Source organism: Lampetra fluviatilis, chromosome 2 (genome assembly GCF_964198595.1).
Source record: "Lampetra fluviatilis chromosome 2, kcLamFluv1.1, whole genome shotgun sequence".
NCBI classification, from domain to species: Eukaryota; Metazoa; Chordata; class Hyperoartia; order Petromyzontiformes; family Petromyzontidae; genus Lampetra; species Lampetra fluviatilis.
In genome coordinates this window covers 26,211,772-26,236,016 of record NC_136276.1, presented here as the reverse complement: position 1 = coordinate 26,236,016, position 24,245 = coordinate 26,211,772, and the positions used below count along the sequence as shown (strand labels likewise).

Here is a 24,245-nt window from a genome sequence, read left to right as displayed (position 1 = left end):
CCGATATGTTGGCTGTGAGCGGGAGTCAATCTTGGGTGGCCGGGCTTGTAGCGCAGCGCGCTCACCGCTACACCACCGCTCCTCACCCACGAGACACACGCTCGCAGCACGGACACCCACGTGTAATGGAACACGGACCGCGCGGTGTGCCACCTCACCATTCTTCATCAGCTGAACCTCGTTTTTCAGCTGTGAGATGACGATGTCCAGCTCTCCCACAGTCCTACGCAGGTGGCCACATTCGCAGTGGGAGCCTGCAACGAAAAATGCATTCAACCCCTTTCATTGAGTAACCTTGGGCAGAGAGCACATTACTCTGATCATTACAGTGGTGCAATAGGCTTAGTGCTGCTTTAATGACTGGTTACACAAACCAGCGTGGGAACACTGGTGCAGTGGCTGGTGCACTGCACGCACTATGAACAACGGCCACCTGGGTTTGATTCCCGGCCGCAGTTCATATCAGTTGCGAGTGCTCGCCTCCTGTTTACACCACCGAGTCAGCGGTTAGAATTCCACATTCTCATGGCAAGAGCCTCTCTTTCGGGAAAACTACTCTCGTGACTTTTCCTCAAACTGGTTCTCATATTATTGACACCAGAGGGATCAGAACTCGAATATTGATTTATACTGGAGGAAACACATTCCTGCGGAGGGAGCTGGTAGGAACGTTGGGTTGCTCGGTCAATGGCCAGGGTCAACGGCGGAGTGGTGTATTCCGCAAATATTCTCGACTGTGAGGGCGGGCACAAGCCGGCGGGAGTAGGTTAAACGTTGAGTTTTATAAGGGCACCACGGGGTGACCAGCCCCTCCTCACCCAGCCCCACCCCTCCCACCCCCTACCCAGCCCCTCCCCACCGTCCCCACACAGCCCCTCCCCACCCTCGCCTCCCCACCCAGCCCCTCCCTGCACGACGGACGGACGGACACAATAATCCCCTGTGGGCTGGTGTAACCAGGAGGTTCCTACCAGTATCATATGAGCTATAAAGCTCTTGTTCAGAGATGGCCAGTAGTTTTTGGGCTGAGTCGGGGGTCGGCAAGCAAAAATAACAAGAAGAGCCTTTTTTTATTGAATTCGGTATATTAAAAAAACTCAATATTTCCAAGAGCCGCCAATGCTTGTGGTGAATACGACACGGTGGGCCCTTAGTAAATGACGTCACAAAGCCGTTCCTTAAAGAGCCACACGTGGTTCCAGCGCCGCAAGGTTCCTGAGCCCTGGGCTGAGTCAACCCCCTCACAATGGGGATGTGACAGTTTTGCGAGCTGCTGTGTGGCGGCGCACGACGCTTGGTGTCAGAGTGTGCTTCTCTCTCACCTGGGTCGCCTACTGGCCCGATTGGTCCCTCGCCACCCAGCTCTCCTTTGACGCCTGACAAAGACAAAGTTCCACAGTGTAGCCTTAACAGACTGTCGGGGCAAGTGCTGTCAGCGAGTAGCACCTATGAAGGCCGGCATGGCACACGAGGAGGTCGGTGGCCAGCAGCACCATGCCCTGTCGCCTTCGTCTCCCTCGTGGCGACGTTTACACACCGCACCGGGTACTCATTTGAGGCTGAGTCGACCTCGGGAAAGTCCAGGACCGGTTCAGGGCCAGTGAGCGGAAATCGAACTCGGGTGGCCGGGTTCCTAGTGCATAGCGCTGACCACTACACTATTGGACTCCCCACACTGCTCGCCGGGCTGCATCGACTTCCGGTTGCTGAAATAATACATTATAATAATGTCGCACTCACGACACACAAAGCACTTGCCACAAATCAACCACAATACCTGACTGATCTCGTCAAGGAGCATAATCCATCACGCAAACTCCGGTCATCCTCGCCGCAGCAACGCTTTTCGGCTGGCCATCGAACAATGACGGTCACCGCATCGCGCGCTTTCAGATGCGCTTCTGCGGCCGTCTGGAACGCTCTTCCGATATTAGAAAGCCACTGGGAGCTATCCACTTTTAAAGCACCGACATTGACAAACTCATTTGAACAGAACTGCTTCTTGCGTTTTAGAACTTTCGTGACTGCAGGAATTATTATTTGTTTCTTTCGGTTAAGTCACGTCTAAAGATAAAATAATAAATTAAATTAAATAATAGAATACGACGCAATCGAAACGTCGTATTCTATTATTTAATTTAATTTATTTAATTTATTATTTTATCTTTAGACGTGACTTAACCGAAAGAAACAAATAATGCTTCTTGCGTTCCGTTTGTTGTCCATCTCCCACACCTCCGATTAACGTATGGTGCGAAAGAAGTCCAACACATGCAGACATTGCAAACTGCGTGTTGGCTGGGAGACGCTTTGACCTCTGCGTGACCTCTCCTCGTCCTCGTCTGCCGCCTGTGGGTGCGCACAGCGGCCCCAGCCTTGTGGCGCCACCTCGTGGCAGGCAGGGCCACGGAGCTGACGGGGCTCTTCATCTCCGATCAACGCCGTGCATTTAGCGACAGGGGGCTCGTCAAACCAAAATAACAAGAAGAGACATTAAAAAAAAAATCTAATTCGGTAAAAAAATAAACCTCAATATTTCGAGAGCCGCGATGCGCGTGAATAACGTCACGGGGAAGCAGTGCACAAGGATCTCAGTGGTGCCCCAGGTTGCCGACAACTACCCATTGTGAACTGGACTCCCACGGTAAACTGAACTCCAATGAACTGGACTCCCATGGTGAACTGAACTCCCACGGTAAACTGGACTCGCATGGTAACCTGGACTTCCATGGTGAACTGGACTCCCATGGTAAACTGGACTCCCATGGTAAACTGGAATCCCACGGTAAACTGGACTCCCATGGTAAACTGGACTCCCAAAGTAAACTGGAATCCCATGGAAAAAACTGGACTCCCATGGTGGACTGGACTCCCATGCTAAATTGGACTCCCATGGTCAGGTGTCGGCAACCAAAATAACAAGAGGAGATTTTTTTGATTTTTATTTCACGAGGCCACCACTGCAGCCCTTCAAGAGCCACCGCATGCGGCTCCGGAGCCACAGGTTTACCAACCCTGCTTCAGCTAAAAACTGAATCTGCCTGGGCATTGGTGCATTTCATTTTGAAACTGTTGTTCCTTTGTATACTGTATAAGGGAGTCTTCGGTGAATCGAGATCGTGTGTTCAGGACGTACCGATACAACACACTATGTAACACATACAACACGTGTTACATAGAGGGTTGCCACCTGTCCCAGGATGTGACCTGGACAATCCGGACATTGTCATCTCTATTCGGGAGTCCTGAATTGATTTCTTCCGACATGTGCCACCGGGATTGTGTTGAACTATATGAAAGTCGACTGCACAGCTTATTATTTTATTGTTATTATTTTTTATATCTACGTGACTTTACCGATGGTGATAATTAATTCCAACTTGATGGAGATAATTCATTACAACTTCATGGAGACAATTCATACCACTTGATGGAGATAATTCATTCGAACTTGATGGAGATCATGAATTACAACTTGATGGAGATAATTATTCATACAACTTAATGGAGATAATTCACGTGGCGGGGAAAGCCCCCGATAGAGGAGTTTCACCTTTTTCTCCGACTGCGCCGATTTTGCCGTACGGTCCCATGATTCCTTTGGAGCCCTTTTCACCTGCAAAACCTGCAAACGCATTATTACAATTATTTTCAGAACTCAAGGCGTGTTTCTTTTTTCTGCCCAAGGTGATCTTTGATCGGCGTTCAACACTTCGCGATTATAAAATACAACTATAAATAAACATGCCAGAGATGCAAAGATTAACGCATTCGCATAACTCCATTTAATATGATTCAAGGTGTGTTAGATTAAAAAAAGTACTCCCCCCCCCGCCATCCACCAATTTTATCCTGCTTTAGCGAGGGGAATCTTGTCATGAGACAAATAAATAGTCCGTTCAGATCTCTCACAGAGCAGCACATCCCACCGTTAGAGAATAAGAGAATGGTCCGAGGAAGCGGACGTCACAGAGCTACCCCTGAGAGCCCTCACAGTAGACAGAAGCCATTGTCCACCTGCTCTGCATATGAGAGCTGTAGTTGCCACATGGCAGTCACGTGGTGCGGCATATAATTTAACCAAATGAAGTTGAGCCAAAATTAAGCGGACAATTAAACTTAATGAACAGTCAGTTTAACACGTAGTAGGCTTTTGCGACCAATATCACCCATGATGCAGGTTTTTGGGGTTAGATCGCGTAAATAAAAAATGTGTCGTTAAACCTGCCACGACCCGACACAGCCAATTAGTCAGGTTTGTCACGTATTACGTAAACAGAATGTGGCCAATTCGTTACTAGTACAGCACACCGGTGTGTTGGAGCCGAGCCTACGAATATTAACGATCGACCGATAGACGCGCGTGCTCATTGATGACACTTTCCTGCTTCCGTGCAGAAGACTGCCCACTAAGTGGACAGCAGCAGAGCCACGCAAATTTACATCAATCAAAATCCATCCACTGTTGCAACTACTGTAGTGTAGAGGCGATCACGTGAATTTCGGATTCACTGGAGCACATATTTGTTCGGTTTAAGCACGTGACTTGTAATACATATTTCCAGACATAACAATGCTGTATAACTGTTGTCAGATTATTGATTTGTGCTTAGGGGGAAATCCACGAGATGTTAATTTTCATTAAATTCGCAGGTGCGCGGTTAATCTGCAAATCGGATAAACCGCACGCGTATAATCGAGAGCCGACTGCACATTCATGCAACTGGATTCTAACCCAGGATCTCGTCAGTGCCAGCTCAGCGCTGTGACCTCTGAGCCACGAAGCCGCCACCATGGGTTCAGGGTTTTTAGTTTGGGGCCCTCTGTTACCTCTCTCTCCCACAGCTCCATGCTCCCCATCCAGCCCCTGCTCTCCCTTATCTCCTTTTCCCCCTTGGTCTCCTGCAAACAAAACACAGACGACAGTCGCCAGTCGTACGGTGATCACTGCCGGGGGGGGGGGGGGGGGCTTCACGTGAACACTGTATAATGTGCCATGCAAAATCATGTTTCGTTTATCAAAAATCGCCCCCCCCCCCTCCCCTATAGCCTGAACAGACTGTTGGGGCAAGTGCTGTTAGCGAGAAGCACCTATGAAGGCCGGCACGGAGCATGAGAGGATAGGTGGCCGGCACCACGCTCGGCCGCCTTTGTCTCCCCAGTGGCGATGTTTACACACCGCACCGGGTACTCATTTGAGGCCGAGTCGTCCTAGGGGAGGCCCAAGAGCGGTTGAGATTGTCGCCACCGTCGTTCGCAGCGAGCGGGAATCGAACTCGGGTCGCCGGGGTGTTCGCGAGCGCTCCGCTGCCGCTCCCCACGCACTCCACAGCGTGCTCAGCGCCTCCCACGGGATTCAGAGTCACCATAGGATGGGCGATTCCCACAAGTGTTAAGGGACACGGAGCGGGTCTTGATGGGACCTACCGAACCCGCTCGCCGCACAGCGCGGGTCTCGCCGTGGCGTTGTGAGCGGCGCAGCCGTTCCAGGGGCTGGGGAGTGGCGGGGTGGGGTCGGTTGGCTCAGGCGCCCCTCCTGAAGGAGGTGGGGGGGGGGTGGAGCGTGGGGGGCACCGACCGAATGGGGGAGGGTGGATCTCAATTGTTGGTGAGGCACGCGGGGGGGAGGTGGATGGGGAGGGCAGTGGGTGTGAGGATGTCGTCGTAGAGAATTCGGTCTAAGTGAGCGACTCATTTGAAAGTCACAGAGTTGACAAAAACAAATTTCCGCAGAGAGACTGCGACAACAGAAAAACACCACAAAGACGGTCGCCGACTCAATAAGCGCGCGACGAAGGAGACAGAAAGAACCGTGGCCCCAAAACCCGAAGCCTTTCGCGTCGCTTTCAAACTTTGGGGCGGTGGGGGGAGGGACACGGGGAGTCCTTTAAGTTGCCATCGACCCAGCCGTAGGCGTCGCAGAGTGAGCTCGCCGTGGTCCTGGGTGGCGGTGGTGGCAGTTACCGTTGGGTCCGGGTAGCATGAAGGTGCTCAGGCAGGCGGAGGAGGAGCGGCTGGGTGGTTCCGTGGAACAAAGGCCCAGAGGAAGGAGCAGCAACAGCCAGCCAGACTCCATGCCTTGCGTAACCGACGCGAAGAAAAAAAACTCGCTGGCAGCATCGAGACGCACGAGCCAGAGTAAACACAGAGGCCTGGTGTCTGTGTGTGTCGCGTCCCTTCTTGTTTTATCCTTCAAGTCGCAAGCGTCACAGCGACTTTGCATTGTCATCTTTGCCATTCACACACAGTGAGCGAGTGCCAAAATGTTGTGAATTCGAGTTAAATAATAGTAGTGTGCTCCTTTTGAAGGGGTGGGGGGGGGTGTTAGAAATATCGTAAACAACAACTGTCGTGCATGAACCCTGCAGACAAAAGAATAACCGAGGGAACACGACGGAGCCGTTTTCTCTCTCTCACAAAGACACAGATCCCCCGTGTAGCCTTAACAGACTGTTGGGGCAAGTGCTGTTAGCGAGCACCTATTGAAGGCCGGCACGGCACACGAGGCGGTGGGTACCAACACCACGCCTGACCGCCTTTGTCTCCCCAGTGGCGATGTTTACATCACCGCACCAGGTACTCATTTGAGGCTGAGTCGACCCTAGCAGAGGAGACCCATGACCAGTTCGGATAATCGACACTGGTGTTGGCCAGTGAGCGGGAATCGAATTCGGCTCGCCGGGTTCGTAGCGGTCAGCATATAGCGCTAACCGCTGCACCACCGCTCCCCGTTTCTCTCTCTCACGCACGCACTCACACACTCGCTCACACACAGACGCGCACCTCCTCCTCCTCACGACGACCACATCAACCGTGACGAGGGCAACGAGACACACAAAGGCGAGACACCGAACGAGACGTTCACGCCGAAGGGGTTGTCCGCGGATCGTGCGCCGGGAATTGGACGTACCGTCACAGGCGGGGAGGAATCTCGGCTCGCAGCGGAGCCCGCGACCGCTCGAACTGCCATGCGGTCCGTGTCACGCGATGTTTATAAGAGCCCCTTGACAGCTGCTTGCGTTCAGCGGCAACAGCAGAGGCGGGCGACACAACGAACCGAGCGAGCTGTTTTCCAACTTTTGCCCATCTGCGTGTTGGACCGCCACACCACCACCATCTCTACTGATACGACTCACTGCTGCTGATGGTCACTTGTAGGGCGAAGGGAAATCGTCTGCCCCGTTACAGTCGGCGGCACGAGCGCCTCCTGCCCTGTGGGCTCTGTCTCTAAAGGGTCGTCGCAACAACGGAGAGAGGTGGGGAATATTGATGCCAACACCACAAGAGTCGCTCGTTCGATCGCCCGGAGCGGCAGTTTAAACGATGGGGGTGGTGGTGGGTAGTGGGGGGCTAAGTGTCTTAACTCTGGAGGCTGCCGTGAATTCGTGAATTCACACGAGGGGGGGGGGGGGGGCACGCGGATGGCGAGAGGGGGCCGAGCAAAAGGGGTGGCCACGCTCCCTGTGAGAGGCACAAAGACAAAGATCCCCCGTGTAGCCTTCAACATACTTAGGGCAAGTATTGTTAGTGGAAGACAAATATCCCCCGTATAGCCTTACAAAGACTTAGGGCAAAGTGCTTTTCGCGAGACAAATACAAAGATCCCCCGAATAGCCTTCAACAGACTTAGGGCAAGTGCTATTAGCGAGACAAAGACAGAGACCCCCCGTGTAGCCTTGCACAGACTGTAGGGGCAAGTGCTGTTAGCGAGCACCTATAAAGGCCGGCAACGGCACACGAAAGGGGGGTGGGTGACCAGCACCACGCACGAAGCGCCGCAACCAGGTATTCATTTGAGGCCGAGTCGACCTAGGGGGAGGCCCAGGAACCGGTTCAGATATAATCGTCAGCGGACGAGTCGGTGGCCGTGGGCGGGAATGGAACTCGGGTGGCCGGGTTCACAGCGCAGCGCTGCCACCCCCACTCGCCGCCTTGCGCTCAGACCCGCAGGGTCTCCTCCCCACGTGTTGCTGCTACTGCTGCTGCTTGCTGCTCATGGGCACTGTGAAGCAGAGCTGTGGGTGGGTGGGTTGGGGGAGTTCCGTCACAATTACAGCAGCATGCAATTATGCTTAGCCTGACAGTCCGATCGCAATTTTCTTTTGTGCGTTGTCATTGGAATCCGTGACAAATTACACGGGCGGACCCGGCGGCGTGGCTGCTGAGGGGGGTAAGTGAACCACCTGTTGCACCTTCAACAGATTTAGAATCATATTCTTTGGGTCTTTCGGTAAAGCCACGTAGATAGAAAAAAAATAAAAAATAAAATATCACGTTTTGATCGCAACACAAGCATCTGATGACGATTTCTTGTGTTGCAATCGAAACGTCGTGATGTTTTATATATTTTTTCTATCTACGTGACTTTACCGAAAGACCCAAAGAATATGAATTCTTGCAGTCACGAAACCTTTAAGTCAAGATTTAGAATCAACATCGCGCGTTTCGAGTTATTTGGCTGCTTAAAATTTCCCCCAATACAAGGTCATCATCATTATCATCATTAACCATGACCAATCCACTCGTGGATGAAGGCCTACCCAAGCCATTTCCACGCCTGTGTATTTGGAGTTTTCAGGTCATTCTCTCTCCCCGTGGTCACGTGGATTTTCCTCCGGGTCCTACGGGTTTCCCTCCACATTTAGAATCAACATCACGTGTACTGCCGGACAATTGATGCCAAATCTGCCAGCCGCCGGAAAAGAAACTTCATCTTCTGCAGCTAGGAGGCTGCGACACGCAGCTCTGGGTGGATTGGCCCTGGGGTAACGGTACAGAGGGCACCACGTGACGAAGGATGGAAACCCCCGGGTTACGGAAGCAGCCGGCAGCCCTGCAATTGCTTACTCACTCGAAGGGGCTCCACAGAGCCTCCTTTTTCTAGAAGGTATTTAACCGACTCCTTCATGCGGGCCAGACGTCTTGGAAGAGGTGCGATATACCCACGCTTTACCCCACGATCGACTATCATGTACCCATAGACAGGCATACCTCCTATAGCGCTCAGGATGCCGTTATTGGTAAAACGGAGCGCTATACGAAACAGTGCTATAGGAGGTAATTATAACGTGATTCTAATGGAGATGCGTTCCCGACTTGGTTTTTTATACCAATGAGCGATATCTGAGGGCTTCATTGGGATATCGGTGAATAATCTGAATAATTATACTGTACAGATGATATTTCTGTAAAAGCATGTTGTGATTTTTTTTTATAATGACAGGAAAAAATACAATAAGTTATGGACTCACCAGTGCATTCGGTCAGAGCTTGCGTAGGATTAACCGCCGTCTGCCGTAAACACACGATCCGCAAGAAGCTGTACAGCACTAAACAATGGGATTACTCGATCAATGGATCGCCAATGAATCGATGCACTGATTAACCATCGATGAATCGATAATCTACGTGGCTGTCGGATCGACTGTGAGCAGACTTGACACAATAGACACCTCGACTCAAGTTCCACAAGACCACCTCCGATGAGCACGGTTGGCTACGTACAGTGCGAAAGAAGTTCAACTCACGCACACGGTACATACAAACACACGACCCTACGGGCAACGCCACGCCGACTTTCTTCCATACATGGGGGCTGACCCGCACAGGAATTTTCCTTCAGGACAAAGAGCGTTATAACGAAGCAGCGCTGTAAGAGGCAGCGAGCGCTATAAGAGGTGCGCCTATATATTTCTGGGTGGACAGCAGTGAGGGGATGTTTAAGAAACTCGCACCATCGTTCCAACTCGCCACGCCGGGGAGATCGAACCCGGCGACTTGTGGATTTCTATCCGAGTGTGCGAACATCTGCCCCACAGCACGCTCCCTGTTCACTGCGTAGCGGACGCTGTACTGCGTTTATATTGCTCATCGCATTGTCGGCAATGTACAGAGTAGCCAAAGAAGACACAAATGTATGAACACTGTATAATAATATAAATGTAATTTATGTGTTACATTGAGCCAGTGATCCGTCCTCCACGGGGAAAGAACTTGGTGAATCACGCACAGAACTCGTGACACGACCCCCAGCAGTGACCCAACCACTGCGCCACTGCTGCGCCCATCACCGAAATCGTTGTGCGTCGTAATCCCCAACAATTGTTCACGGTCACGACGGGTTGGAGAATATAATTCTACAGAAATGAAATCTGCCGCATACTTCCGCCCCTTGGGAAAGCCTGCAAATCCGCAGTGCTGGAACAGCAGCTGCTCCGGCCGCTACGCTTGGGATACTTTCCAGAAGGACAGAGGGACCTTTCCGCCTGATGTAGGATAACTTTATGAAGGCTCTCGATTATCAGAGTGCACAGTATGTGAGACTGGTGTATAACTTGGTTTGCTGTTGGTGTTGTACTGCATATGTGTTCATACTTTGCGTGTGTGTGTGTGTGTTATCGGCCATCCACAAGACAGAGGCAGATCTAGAAACTCGTGATTTCAAGCTTTTGAAAACAAGGCCGTACATAAATAAAGGATATCATGCGATGCATTGCCTCTGCTAAATATCAATAAAACATCAATTATCAGGGTCTCTATGAAAGTCATTGCCCTCCCCTGCCCTCCCCCTCCCTGAACCCAACACTGGCACAAGGTATGCTATTCTAAACGTAATCTCATGAAGAATGCATTGCACGTACAGGGCACGTGGCCACGTCTCCCTCCAAAACGAGACAATGAATCCCAGTGGACTTTTCAGAGGAGGCGCTCATTGGCCAGAGGTCAGCAGTCCACAGTCCAAATGCCGGGTGGGCCACTCGGTGGGCCGGTCTGTGTTGGGAAACGGCAAATGTGATCAGGGTAACATTTCTCCAATGAACCAAATATATAAATATTTTATCACTTCTAATGTGTGCGCTTAATTGCTCATTTACTTTCTCAGTTGGCGGAAGCCCCAAAGATTCTTCTTCATTTGTTTTTTTTGGACCAGCCACAAGGGGCCAATGAGTTCCAGTCCGTCACTACCTTTTCCACAGACCAAACCGGGACGTTTCCCGGTCTCCCGAGGTCGAACAGAACTGGGCAGTCTATTAAAGTTCAACACGACACTGGCACAAGGTTTCCATACAAAAATATTTTTTTGTCAGTTGCGTGACAATACACCACCAAAGACAATTAATTTACATGCAGTTCTTCTCTCTTCCGGTATTGGGAGATGTTCTTTTCCCGCATGATATGTCTCAGTTTTTACTTCTGAGGTGGCAACCCCAAAGATAAATATCCCCCATATAGCCTCAACAGACTGTTGAGGCAAATTCTGTTGGCGAGCGCCTATGAAGGCCGAAACGACACACGAGGTGGTGGGTGGCCAGCACTACCACCACGTCCGGCCGCCTTTGTCTCCCCAGTAGCGATGTATCCACACCGTACCAAGTACTCATTTGAGGCTGATTCGACCTAGGGGAGGCGCAGGACCGGTTCAGATATTCGTCACCTATGTTTGCCGTGAGCGGGAATCGAACTTGGGTCGCCGGGTTCGTAGCACAGCGCGCTAATCGCTACACGACCGCTCCCCACTGCTGTGCATTGTATGGCCAGCGCATGTGCAAGTCAACGGGCAATGTTATTTGGCGCTGCAGGAGACTCCGTGACCGGCCCTGCTGCTGCCGGGAACCCGGTGGCCGGTCACGGCGAACCCTGCAGCGGAGCACTTGCACACAGCGACACAGCCACCCTGCGGGCAAGTGCATCGATGCTGCCAAATGATCACATTCGACATTTTATATTTCATGCCAGAATCGTGTCGCTAAAGTAACAATTCAATGAGCTGCGCATTGCGTCGTCCAATGTATCTCCATCTTCTCACTTCGTCTCTGTGTCTCTGTTGCTCTCTGTCCCCTCTTCTGCCTCTCCCCTCTGAATTTCTCTTCCTCCCTCCACTGCATCTCAACCACTCCCCCCCTATTTCTCTCCCTGTGTGTGTGGTTTCTCTCTCTCTTACCTCCCTCCCTCCTTATTCCTACCTCTCCCATCTCCATCCCTCTTGCATCAATATCATCCACCCTCCCAACTGCTGTGCTGCTTTCCTTCGCTCTCCGCTTTCAGTTTTGCTCTCGCTCTTTCCTCTCCGTCCGACGCCCCTTTCATTCTCTCGTCGCTCTCCGTCTCATAGCCGTCAACCCACGCGGTTTACCCCGTATTCTTGTGCAGGGAAATCGAGTTTTCAGGTCCATACGGCGTTTTTTTTGCCTACTCGTTTGTGTTTCTCCCTCGTGATGGCACTTTGTGGGATGAACGTTGAGATGTATAAGGGGCACGGGGTGACCAAAAATGTCTGAATTGGTCTGGAACAAGGTGGGCACTGATAAGGGGTTGACAGGTCTGCCGTCTCGTCCTTCCTGCTGTATATCCCTCCCCCACCTCCCTCCTACATCTCCCTCCGTCACCTCTCCCGCTATGGGGCCATCCATTGAGTAGGTACGCAAAAATCTGTCAAAACTCGAGCCCTTCCCCCTCCCTGTATGCACGCGGACTTTTACCCCCCCCCCCCCCCCACCTGCATACGTACGCCTGACGCACCCCCCCCAATCCTATAGAACGGCCGATATTTAATCCACGCAGAAACGATCAGGAATTACTAATATTAACGTGCTTAAGCAAACAGATAGTCCAATGCCAGATTAACTCAATTGAATGTAGACAAATTATTATCGAGGCTTCCCCCCCCAGTTTCCTATGCGTACGTACATTGTCAGTAGACCCCCCATACGCATTTGGGTTAACCCCCCACCCCCTCCGTACGTACGTACTCAATGGATGGCCCCTATCTCCATGCGCCCATATTGTTTCCACTGTTTGTTTTCTTTAATTCGCGCCTACCTCGCTTATGACCGTTAAAACCCTCGTTTGTTGTTAAATATTCCTCAGAGGGCCCGTAACTCGTTCCCTGCAGTGCTGATGGTTTTTGTTGCTGCTGTTCTCACGCACGCTCCCGTGTGAAATAGCCGGGAGAGCGTCTCAACGGCACCACCCGCGTCACACGACGAGAACGCATCGATGGGTCCTTTTTGCCGGTATCCATTCATGGAATGTGCCGTTCGCCTTTTGGCGTCCTCTGGCCTGACACTGGTGAGACGAGGCCATAGAGAAAGCTGTCTCTGGTAGAGGCCAAGCAGTCAATGCCATATATTCATTAGTTATCAGAGAGTGGTTGTTTGCATGGTTTGCCACCAGTATTTGTGGTTAATGCAGACTAATGATGCCTTGCAAAAGGGTAGCTTCTTCTTGGTTCTTTCGGTAAAGTCACGTAGAATAGAAATAATAAAATAATAAAAATAAAACATAATAAAATAATTCTCACGACGTTTCGGCCACAACACAAGCAGCCGTCCTCAGGTGGAGAGCAGGTATGTCGAGAAGACAGAGTCTGTCTTGCCACAACGCAAGCAGCCGTCCTCTAGTGGAGAGCAGGTCTGTCGAGAAGACAGAGTCTGTCTTCTCGACAGACCTGCTCTCCACCTGAGTTGTGGCCGAAACGTCGTGAGAATTATTTTATTATGTTTTATTTTTATTATTTTATTATTTCCATTCTACGTGACATTACCAAAAGAACCAAGAAGATGAATCCCTGCAGTCACGAAAGCTTTCAATCGAAAAGGGTATCTCTTTGGCGTTTGAACATCTGAACACAATTCCTGTTTTATTGCCAGAAAGGGTAAAAACCGATTCATTATTTTTCAAAACGAATACACCTAAACTTACTTATAGTCGTAAACTCATCCCTCTCCCACGCGACCGGGTGGAGGAAGAGTGGGGGGAGGGGGGCTTTACGTTAGCACGCACCAAACCCGGATTAACGGTCGAGGACACGGGTGACGTCATCACGCACGCAAGTCAGCAATACGGCCAGGAATCCACCGAGAAGACTTTTTTTTCCAATGGAATCGATGATCATACGCGATGGTGAAGATCTCGAGCAAGTTGCATGCTTGCATTACAATGTTAACTAATCCTGTCAGAGAGAGAAAAACCCGCACGTATTGATTCCTGGGGTTTCTCCTGTGCTCACATCACGCGGTCATAGTGTTTGTGAATAATAAAAGATAGACTTTTCAGCTACCAGGAGTGGGGTTCGAACCCACGAAGACATTCGTCCATTGGATCTTAAGTCCAACGCCTTAACCACTCGGCCATCCTGGTACACATCAGCACAATGTGGACAATCATTATGGAATGATGGGGTCATAACGGATTCATAATGGATCGGTCGTGATTATTTATCAACATTACGTCCACTACGTTAATTTTGCCAGGCAAGGCCCACTGAGCTATATGGCTTTTTTTTTATAAGCGACCTGGCCATAAATTATAGCTCCAAGGAGTGGCTTATCACGTGCAAATTTATAGGAGCAAAATGACTCTAAACGTTTGGCGTTGATTCTAAAATTGGAGGGAAAACCTGGAGGACCCAGAGAAAAATCTACGCGACCACGGGGAGAGAGAGACACATGCAAACTCCAAATATACAGCAGGCGTCAGGGTCGGGATCGAGCTCCTGCATACCAGGCGAGGTAGTTAACATCTCGTCTCACGTTGCCCTACGAAGCAATACAGGGTGTTTCAAAATATGGACCCGATTTGAAATCGCTATATCTCTGCAACCACGAACCGTCCATGAATTAAATTCTTACCACTTGAAAGGGCGGGGCATAGAGAGGGCGGGGCATATAGTTTCAAATGATTACGTTAGAGGCCTCCCAGCGCACAAACAGCCTCAGTCATTCGCAAGACCCACAGCCTCAACGTTGGATAGGTCGCACGGGACCCCAAGACTTGGCGCTCCACTCCTGGCCCCCAAGAGCCCCAGACATCATCACACCCTGCGACTGTTTCTTGTGGGGATTTCGTCAAAGACCGTGGTGTTTTTGTGCCACCATTAGCGACTAATCTGGATGACCTCAAAACAGAATCACGGCAGCGGTGACCTCTGAGTTGCGGCCACTACGTCTGCAAATTTGCGCGCGTTACAAATTGAACTATTATTATTATTAGTGGAAAAATACACTTTGAGAGGCGTTTGGGACGAAATCAACTATCGTCTCGATGTCCGTACAGCAGGTGGAGGGCACATAGAGCATTTATAAAATGGTTAGTAAAACGTGATAACTCATTAAACCGTTTATAACTTTTTGTTTAATTGTAACATGTTGCCATCGTGAAATATACTGCTTTGAAATTGGGTCAATCTTAATTAAACACCCTGTACTTCGCGCGAGCTGTCGCCACTTCCACGTGGGCCTCTTGCAAATCAGAGGCGGCATTTACTGCGCGACTACGTCACTCGTCTCAGCCACCACCGCAGTAAAACTGCGGCGAGCTGGATCCTGCAGGACACAATCAACAGAACAGTACTGCATACGACAGGACAGGTTTTAAGAAACAGCAAGGAGTCCAAAGTTAATGCTGATGGCTCTTCTACTCGTGTTTTCTCACCAAGCCGGACAGACATTAACCGCTTGGTTCATTGCGCTGCGCAACCTTTGAGCCAAACATCGCCAATTTGTCTGCTTCACATAACGAAATACAAACACTTTATTTTAAATTTTGGTGGCAACGCGCACTTCGTCAGGATCTCTATGTGGGTGAATATGGTGCTTAGTTAGATAGTATTTGAAATCGTAATCATTCATCTGCACAGTCGAAGTTCGTGAATTTCATCTGACCTGTATTGATTCCTGGGGGTTTTCCCTTGCTCGTCTCTTGAATAAAAAGCTAACAGATACCAGGAGTGGGGTTCGAACCCACGAGGACATTCGTCCATTGGGTCTTAAGTCCAACGCCTTAACCACTCGGCCATCCTGGTTCTACATAACAGCAAGAGGGAGCTCATCATCATGGAATTATAATGGATGTATGATGGACGGATGATTGTTGTCATTTGTCCAAGTTGATACTGGTAGGAACAACCTGATTACACCAGCCCACATGGGATTATTGTAATAATAATAATTACAATCAGCGAAACGTCGTACTCAAATTTCAAAATGCTGTTGATTCTCTATTCAGCACACCGGTGGGCTAAAGAAGTGTATTATTTTGTCCTTTGAAAAACGTGACACATTTTTTACTGTTTGGCCGTGTCGGGTGTTGGAGGGATACGACACATTTATAAATAACGCGATCCGACCCCAAAAAACCAATATTATGAATAATATTGGTCGCGAAAGCCTACGTGTTAAAGTGTATAGTAGTGTATAGTCGTGTAGTGCTGGAGTCTGTCGCCAGTAAAAGGGAGGTCTCGACCGCCCTCCTCAACACGCTGCCGCCGCGACCCTCGCCAGGACAAGCGGACTGGAAACAAACGAAGGAACGAACCGGTCGCTGAATGAAAAATGAATCCCTGTGAAGCCTCGACAGTCCCCGCCGTTCCCTGGAAGCTGTCCCCATCCCCACTGCGCCTGCCACGAGTTGACAGCTCGTCACAGCGGCTCCCCTCCAGCCCCTGTGGTCGAGTTCGAGAGCGTTCCTCTCACTTGCGCAGCGGTTGTTTTGTTTTCTCTCTCTCTCTGAGTGTTCGTGGTCATTGTGTTCTTGAAGACGCCGTGCAATTTACGACTTGCGAGTTCCGTGAATAACCACACCACGCAAAAACACGAGCAACATAACGGCACCGCACACCACAGGACAGGTGATATAAGATACAATTAGAAGTTAAAAGTCAATGCTGAAGGCTCTTCACATTTCCTGTTGCCCACTGGGAGATACATTCACCAATTGGTTCATTGTGCTGCACAACGTTGAGCCAAACATTGCATTTCCTATTTGTTGCAAAGGCGTTTCCGAGTCACGACCCCTGTGACGGTGAATATCATGACGCACAGTTTCATTGGCTCCTGATGGTGGCAACGATCTGCACATACGATTAGTACGATTGGCTACGTGTGGTGCGAAAGAAGTTTGGACAACGTATCATACTGGTAGGAACCTCCTGGTTACACCAGCCCACAGGGGATTATTGTGTCCGTCCGTCCGTCGTGCAGGGAGGGGCTGGGTGGGGAGGGGGAGGGGCTGGGTGGGGAGGGGAGGTCGGGTGGGGGGTAGGACTGGGTGTGGATGGTCACCCTGTGGTGCCCTTATAAAACTCAACGTTTAACCTACTCAAACCGGCTTGTGCCTGCCCTCACAGTCGGGCATATTTGCGGAATACACCACGCCGCCGTTGACGCTGGCCATTGACCGAGCAACCCAACTTTCCTACCAGCTCCCTCCGCAGGAATGTGTTTCGTGGTATTTCTGCTGTGACAACACGCTCCAGTCATGGTTTTAAGAATAAAAAGTTAACAGCTACCAGGAGTGGGGCTCGAACCCACGAAGACATTCGTCCATTGGATCTTAAGTCCAACGCCTTAACCACTCGGCCATCCTGGTTCCATACATAACGACATCGAGGATGTCACTGTATGGTTCCAGCCCGGGATGGCCATGGCGTGCGATGCACCGTCATCGCGTACACCCAGTAGGCGGGTGTAGTACCAGCCCTAGCGGGGCTTGGCGAGCGCTGGGATAGCGCGGCCACCACGCGTGGCGTGTAGTGCGAGCTCCCACAAGGGGGAGCGGGAGAGTGTCAGCCCAGGGGCAGGGTTGCCCCGGGCCATAGCACTCTGGTTGAACCCGCAGACACGTGATCTGGAGTGTCCACAGAGAATGCCCCAGATGGGGGGGCTAGGGGGTGATCACGTGTCCGGGGAAAGCTCCTGAGAGGGATCCAGGGGGAGCTAGAAGGCTCGAGAAGGCGGGCGGGGCCGAGGGCGGAGCGGCCCCGACCCGGGGGATATAAGGCGGGTCCCTGCGAGGGACGGACTTCTTCGTTTGACAACTGGAAGCCCTCCGTCTACAAGCTAGAAGCTCTACGTCCTACGAGGCACCAACACGTGGTCGGTGACCCGAGTTAGGGCCCGACCCTTCGTAGCTGTAACCCCTATGTATAGTGTAGTTAGCTGGGTGATCACCACCCTAGGCTGTACCTGGTGAAGGGGCAGTTACCCCTTTGTGTTAACGTGTTGATGTTACAATAAAAGTGTTGCCTCTAAAGAACAACGTCTGCGACTCAGTTGGACTCACTACATATATACCAGCAAGAGGGAATTATAATGGATGTATAATGGACGGATGATTGTTGTAATTTGTTCACGTTAATTTTACCTTTCCTGAAAATCATCGGACGGATTTTCCACACTACGACAGAACTCGTATTCATTACCACGACTGAGCAGGGTGGTCCAGATTTCTTGTGACCCCCCCCCCCCCCCCCCCCATTTAATTCTCTACAAACTTAATGTTTTTTTTTAAGTAAGGTGGATTTAAAACAGAAATGGATATGCAATGAAATAGCTCATTTATGGGTCATATGGACCGCCCTTTAAAGGAAAAAGAAGCTTTCCACGTCCCAACTGAGCCAAGTGCTGCACCTTGACTCGAACTGTATTGATTGATGGAGTTTCTCCTGGTTTTGGATCTTTCGGAAAAGTCACGAAGAAGGGAAATAATGAAATGAAACATAATAAAATTCTCACGACGCTTCGGCCGCAAGACAAGCTTTTCAGACATCTCTGTTCTTCACCTGAGGACGGCTGTTTGTCTTGCGGCCGAAACGTCGTGAGAATTTTATTATGTTTTATTTTTATATTATTTCCCTTCTACGTGACTTTTCCGAAATATCCTAGAATATGAATCCCTGCAGTCACGAAAGCTAGCTACCCAGAGTGGGGATCGAACCCACCTGGCCATTTGGCGCAATTTGATTTGAAGTCCAACTCCTTAACCACTCGGCCATCCTGGTTCTGCACTTGGTAGCAAGAGGGTGGAGACTCATGATGGATGTATGGGGTTATGATGGAATTATATAATGCGTTTGGTGTTGGTGCTCATTGATCTAGGTTACATTGCCCTCACTTGGAAATCAGAGGAGGCATTTTATGCACGACCAGAGTACGGCACTCGCTACGACTAAAGTAAAACCCCGGCTTGCTGGACCTTAAGATATCTGGAGTTCACATTTTAGCCGAACCAGGTCGGCAAAGACCTCGGGTCGGGCCCAGGATATGCTGGCGGGATTATGTCAGTGTATAGTCGTGTATAGTGTAGTGTATACTAGTGTATAGTCGTGTATAGTAGTGTATAATGTATAGTAGTGTAGTGTATAGTGTAGTGTATAGTAGTGTATAATGTATAGTAGTGTCGTGTATTGTGTCGTGTATAGTAGTGTATAGTGTAGTGTATACTAGTGTATAGTCGTGTCTAGTAGTGTATAATGTATAGTACTGTCGTGTATAGTGTCGTGTATAGTAGCATAAAGTAGTGTATAATGTATAGTCGTGTAGTGTATAGTGTAGTGTATAGTAGTGTATAGTCGTGTATAGTGTAGTGTATAATCGTGTATAGTAGTGTATAATGTATAGTAGTGTAGTGTATAGTGTAGTGTATAGTGTAGTGTATAGTCGTGTATAGTGTAGTATATAATCGTGTATAGTAGTGTATAATGTATAGTAGTGTCGTGTATAGTGTAGTGTATAGTCGTGTATAGTGTAGTGTATAGTAGTGTAAAGTAGTGTATAATGTATAGTAGTGTAGTGTATAGTCGTGTATACTGTAGTGTATAATCGTGTATAGTAGTGTATAATGTATAGTCGTGTAGTGTAGAGTGTTGTGTATAGTCGTGTAGTGTATAGTGTAGTGTATAGTCGTGTAGTGTATAGTAGTGTAGTGCTGGAGTCTGTCGCCAGAGAAAGGCAGGTCTCGACCGCCCTCCTCAACACGCTGCCACCGCGACCCTCACCAGGACAAGCGGACTAAAAACAAACGAACGAACCTGTCAGCCAAATGATAAATGAATCCCTGTAATGCCTCGACAGTCCCCGCCGTTCCCTGGAAGCTGTCCCCATCCCCACTGCGCCTGCCACGAGTTGACAGCTCGTCACAGCGGCTCCCCTCCAGCCCCTGTGGTCGAGTTCGAGAGCGTTCCTCTCACTTGCGCAGCGGTCGTTTTGTGTTCTCTCTCTCTCTGAGTGTTCGTGGTTATCGTGTTCTTGAAGACGCCGTGCGATTTACACTTCAATTGTGAGGAGCTCCGTGAATAACCACACCACGCAGGACACGACCAACAGAACGGCACCGCACACCACAGGACAGGTGATATAAGACACAATCAGAAATTCAAAAGTCAATGCTGAAGGCTCTTCACATTTCCTGTTGCCCACTGGGAGATACATTGACCAATTTGTTCATTGTGTTGCACAACGTTGAGCCAAACATTGCATTTCCCATTTTTTGCAAAGGCGTTCCCGAGTCACGACCCCTGTGTGGGTGAATATCATGACGCACAGTTTCATTGGCTTCTGATGGTGGCAACGATCTGCACGATTGGCTACGTTTGGTGCGAAAGAAGTCTTCTGTTGTGACAACACGCCACATTCATGATTTTAAGAATAAAAAGTTAACAGCTACCAGGAGTGGGGTTCGAACCCACGAGGACATTCATCCATTGGATCTTAAGTCCAACGCCTTAACTACTCGGCCATCCTGGTTCTATACCGAGATAGTCAATGTGGAATTATGATGATTTTATCATGGATCGTCATGGCGGTAATCTATAAACGTGACATTGTCTTTGGAGACAATAATCAGCGCGAGCTGCAACCACTTCCACGCGCGCCTCTCTCCTGAAAATCAGAGGAGGCATTTCCCGCACGACCACAGTACTCGCTTTCTCTATGCCGCCAACTCTTAACTGTGGATAAAAGCGCACAATAGGGTGCTTATACTTGGGGGTATTAGGAGTGTATGCGGAATCAATTCAAACTTCACGAAATAGTTCTACTATATACAGTATATGTGTCACTTACCAATATTAGAAAGTTACAAGATTCAACCAAAAGTCTAAAATTAATGGTGAAGGCTCATCACATTTCCTAATTCCCAGTGGGACACACATGAACTGATTGGTCCGTTGCGCTACGCAAAATGTTGCTCAATTGTGTGCTTTAAATATACCTACACTGTATTTGAAAGTGTGCATTTGGTGGCACAGCGTATCCCCGTCATGACCTCTGGGGGAAAATGATGACGCTCAGTTTGATTCGCTGCTTTAACACTGGGAAGATGGCACCTGCTATATTGCCGTGTTTGCAATCATTGTCGTCATCTGCATAGCCCAAGTGCTACACCTTCGTCTTACCTGTATTGCTTGCTTGGCTTGTCCCCTGTGCTAACCACCATTCATCTGATTTTTTAACGAATAAAAGTTCGAGTACAGCTACCAGGAGTGGATGTAGAGTCCAACGCCTTAACCACTTGGTAACTCTAGAACTGCATTTACCATTAAGAGGGTGGATAATCATGATGGAATATGCCTGACGACGTCAGTCGTCATGCCGTGCCAAAAATAATCCCGCTGTAACGTCAACAAGGTTTTCTGCACCCCGAGATGTAACAACTTCTCAGCGTGCAGAATCCGAATCAACTCATATCGCAACGACGATGGCACAACAAGACGCCAGCGATCGTGCAAGCCTTCCCTCCACATCAACAAGCCGTCACTGAGAGTCGCTCCCGGCGTCCCATCGGACGACGGATATCCCCTCTCCTTCGCAGCCTGACTCCGTAAGGCCCCAAGCGAATCATCGAGCAATTGCTCTCGAATCCACACGGAACGCGGCAAATTTAAAACCCCGTCGGCCGGTTCCGGACACGTGGAAGCCCTGGGCATCTCCACAGCGGACATGACAGGACGCGGGGGCTGTGGAACCCGCGTGCACCTATTCATGCCAGAGGCACAGGCGCAGGTGGATCCCTGTGGCAATCGGGAGAGCGTGTCCGCATTTGCGTGACGCGACCCCTTACGATATTTAATCTCAAACGAAAATTCCTGCAAAGTTTCCAACCATCGCGCCAATTGGCCAGACGGTTGGTCAACTTTCAGGGAATATTGCAGAGCCGCGTGGTCTGTGCGCACAATAAATTTGCGGCCATACAAATACGGGCGGTATTGACGGACAAAATGCACTATAGCCAACAGTTCCTGGCGGGTAACGCAGTAGCAGGTCTCCGCCAGAGATAAAACGCGGCTCCCGTAAGCCACAACGCGCTCGACGCCACCCTTAAACTGAGATAGGACGGCCCCAATCCCCGTGTCACTAGCGTCAGTATCCAAAATAGAAATCAGGGTAGTCCAGCGTCGGCGCTGACGCCAAGCGATCGCGTAGGCAATGAAACACCGCCTCCTCAGCTGGCCCCCAAGCTGAATCTCCGGTTCTTTGCCGTAAGGAGGTGCAACGGCCTAGCGATCATAGCAAAATTTGGAATGAGCCTGCGATAATAGGAAGCGAACCCGACAAAACGACGCACGTCACCCACCGTGGCCGGAATCGGCCAGTCCTGGACGCACGCCGTTTTCTCTGGGTCCGTGGCCACACCGTCAGAGCTGACAATGTGGCCCAAATAGCGCACGGACCGTTGCAAAAGGTGACACTTCTTGGGCCTAAATTTCAAATTGGCGGAATGCACCCTAGCAAAAACAGCATCCAATCTCTAAAGATGCTCCTCAAACGTACGGTTGAACACAATAACATCATCCAAATATATCAAGCACGTGTCCCACTGCAGACCGGTCAACACGAGTTCCATCAACCTCTGGAACGTAGCATGGGCGGCGTTCAACCCCATGGGAAGACAATTAAACTGAAACAGGCCCTGCGGCGTATGGAAAGCCGTCTTTTCCCTCGAGGACTCGTCGAGGGGGAGCTGCCAGAACCCCGAAGAGAGGTCAAGAGTGGAAAAAATTTCGCCCCAGACAAGGCATCGAGGGAATCATCCATACGCGGCAGGGGGTAAGCGTCCGCAACCGACACTTTGTTTAACCTCCGAAAATCAACACAAAACCGCAAATTACCATCCTTTTTCTTCACCAAGACCACCGGAGCGCCCCACGGGCTGTTGGATGGAGAGATAATGTCAGCAGCTAACATATCATCCACTGCGCCGCGTACATGATCCCTCTCCGCCGGGCTCAACCGATGTGGATTCATCCGAATGGGAGCAGCATCCCCAGTATCAATATGGTGGGAGAGCAACGAGGTGCGTCCCAGATCGAAATCGTCTTTACTAAAGACATCAGAATAATTCTCCAACAGCGCGCGAAGCGCGGACCGCTTGTCCGTAGTCAAGGACGCATTTTCTTGGCACAACCCGGTGATCCATCGATCGTCCTGCGACGTCGAGGCCGAAACCCCCCCTTCGAGGCCCGGTGGGCCGGATCGTCATGGGCCATGAAGGTGGTCGTAGCATGGGCCAGAACCGTTCTGGCCGGCAAGACGACATTGTCCGCGCCTCCATTCAACACTTGCAAAAACGGAGGCTGACCCGGCCGAACAATCGTCCGTGCCGCGACCAGCGCCAGGCCAGCCGTAACCACGTTGGACGGCGACAATAACACCCCCGCCGCCCCCTCGACCCCAGGCACGGGCTTCCGATAACGCAGTGGAATGAGCATCTGCGAGCCAGGTGGCATGTCGACCGAAACATCGGACAGCGCCTGCACCTGGCGGTCCAGGGCGGACTGGCCCCACGGTGACGGCAAAAATAAAATCTTCTGGCCCGCCGCCGTTGACCCTGGCCATTGACCGAGCAACCCAACGTTCCTTCCAGCTCCCTCCGCAGGAATGTGTTTCCTGGTGTTTCTCCTGTGATAATCCGCCCCATTTATGGTTTGAAGAATAAAAAGTTAACAGCTGCCAGGAGTGGGGGTTCGAACCCACGAGGACATTCATCCATTGGATCTTAAGTCCAACGCCTTAACCACTCGGCCATCCTGGTACTATATCAGCAGCACCGAGATAATCACTGTTCAACAAAAAAAATTGTTTCTGGGTAGGAAGTGTTATTTCCTAATTGCTTATGCCTCAAAAGTACAGAAAATGGCTATTATTCCCCACAAACTTTGCTTTTGTGACCAAGAGAGTTATATTTTGAAATGTACCTATTTTCAATGAGAAAACGGGCGAATTTGTATCTTTTCATTCACATTAAGTCAGAAAAAAAAACATATGAATCAAAATGAACATGTATTTTACTAAAGTAATACAAAAATGACGACGACAGATTCCGACACCAAGGCGCACTACAACAGGCGGGACTGGCCACAGCAGACCGAGTTCTCTGTGGGGAGGAACAACGTCAAGTAGAAGCCACTGGTTGACCCCCAGAAGGTGATGATGCCACCACTGCACATCAAATTGGGCCTTATGAAACCA

At 50.1% G+C, this 24,245-nt stretch overlaps 1 protein-coding gene and 5 non-coding genes across 8 annotated transcripts in view; all 6 read right to left on the bottom strand.

Annotated features, from left to right (window-relative positions):
• LOC144944630 (collectin-10-like) overlaps positions 1-24,245 on the bottom strand; it is a 484,828-nt gene that overhangs the window by 5,221 nt on the left and 455,362 nt on the right. Inside the window, exons 1-6 of one of the 3 annotated variants that reach the window (XM_078872987.1) lie at positions 6,911-7,215; positions 5,965-6,078; positions 4,831-4,902; positions 3,554-3,625; positions 1,323-1,376; positions 159-254 (exon numbers count right to left, since the gene is read on the bottom strand). In XM_078872987.1, the coding sequence (XP_078729113.1) occupies positions 159-254; positions 1,323-1,376; positions 3,554-3,625; positions 4,831-4,902; positions 5,965-6,076 (406 nt within the window). In that variant the 5' untranslated portion in view covers positions 6,077-6,078; positions 6,911-7,215. Of the gene's footprint in view, positions 1-158; positions 255-1,322; positions 1,377-3,553; positions 3,628-4,830; positions 4,903-5,964; positions 6,294-6,910; positions 7,216-24,245 lie in introns of those variants that run through there. The other 2 variants (XM_078872978.1, XM_078872994.1) reach the window with 2 other exon arrangements.
• TRNAL-UAA (transfer RNA leucine (anticodon UAA)) lies at positions 14,057-14,139 on the bottom strand. The gene has a single exon. It is a non-coding gene; the product is annotated as a tRNA-Leu (tRNA).
• Positions 15,720-15,802, bottom strand: TRNAL-UAA (transfer RNA leucine (anticodon UAA)). The gene has a single exon. It is a non-coding gene; the product is annotated as a tRNA-Leu (tRNA).
• TRNAL-UAA (transfer RNA leucine (anticodon UAA)) lies at positions 17,285-17,367 on the bottom strand. The gene has a single exon. It is a non-coding gene; the product is annotated as a tRNA-Leu (tRNA).
• TRNAL-UAA (transfer RNA leucine (anticodon UAA)) lies at positions 20,440-20,522 on the bottom strand. Its single transcript has one exon. It is a non-coding gene; the product is annotated as a tRNA-Leu (tRNA).
• TRNAL-UAA (transfer RNA leucine (anticodon UAA)) lies at positions 23,725-23,808 on the bottom strand. The gene has a single exon. It is a non-coding gene; the product is annotated as a tRNA-Leu (tRNA).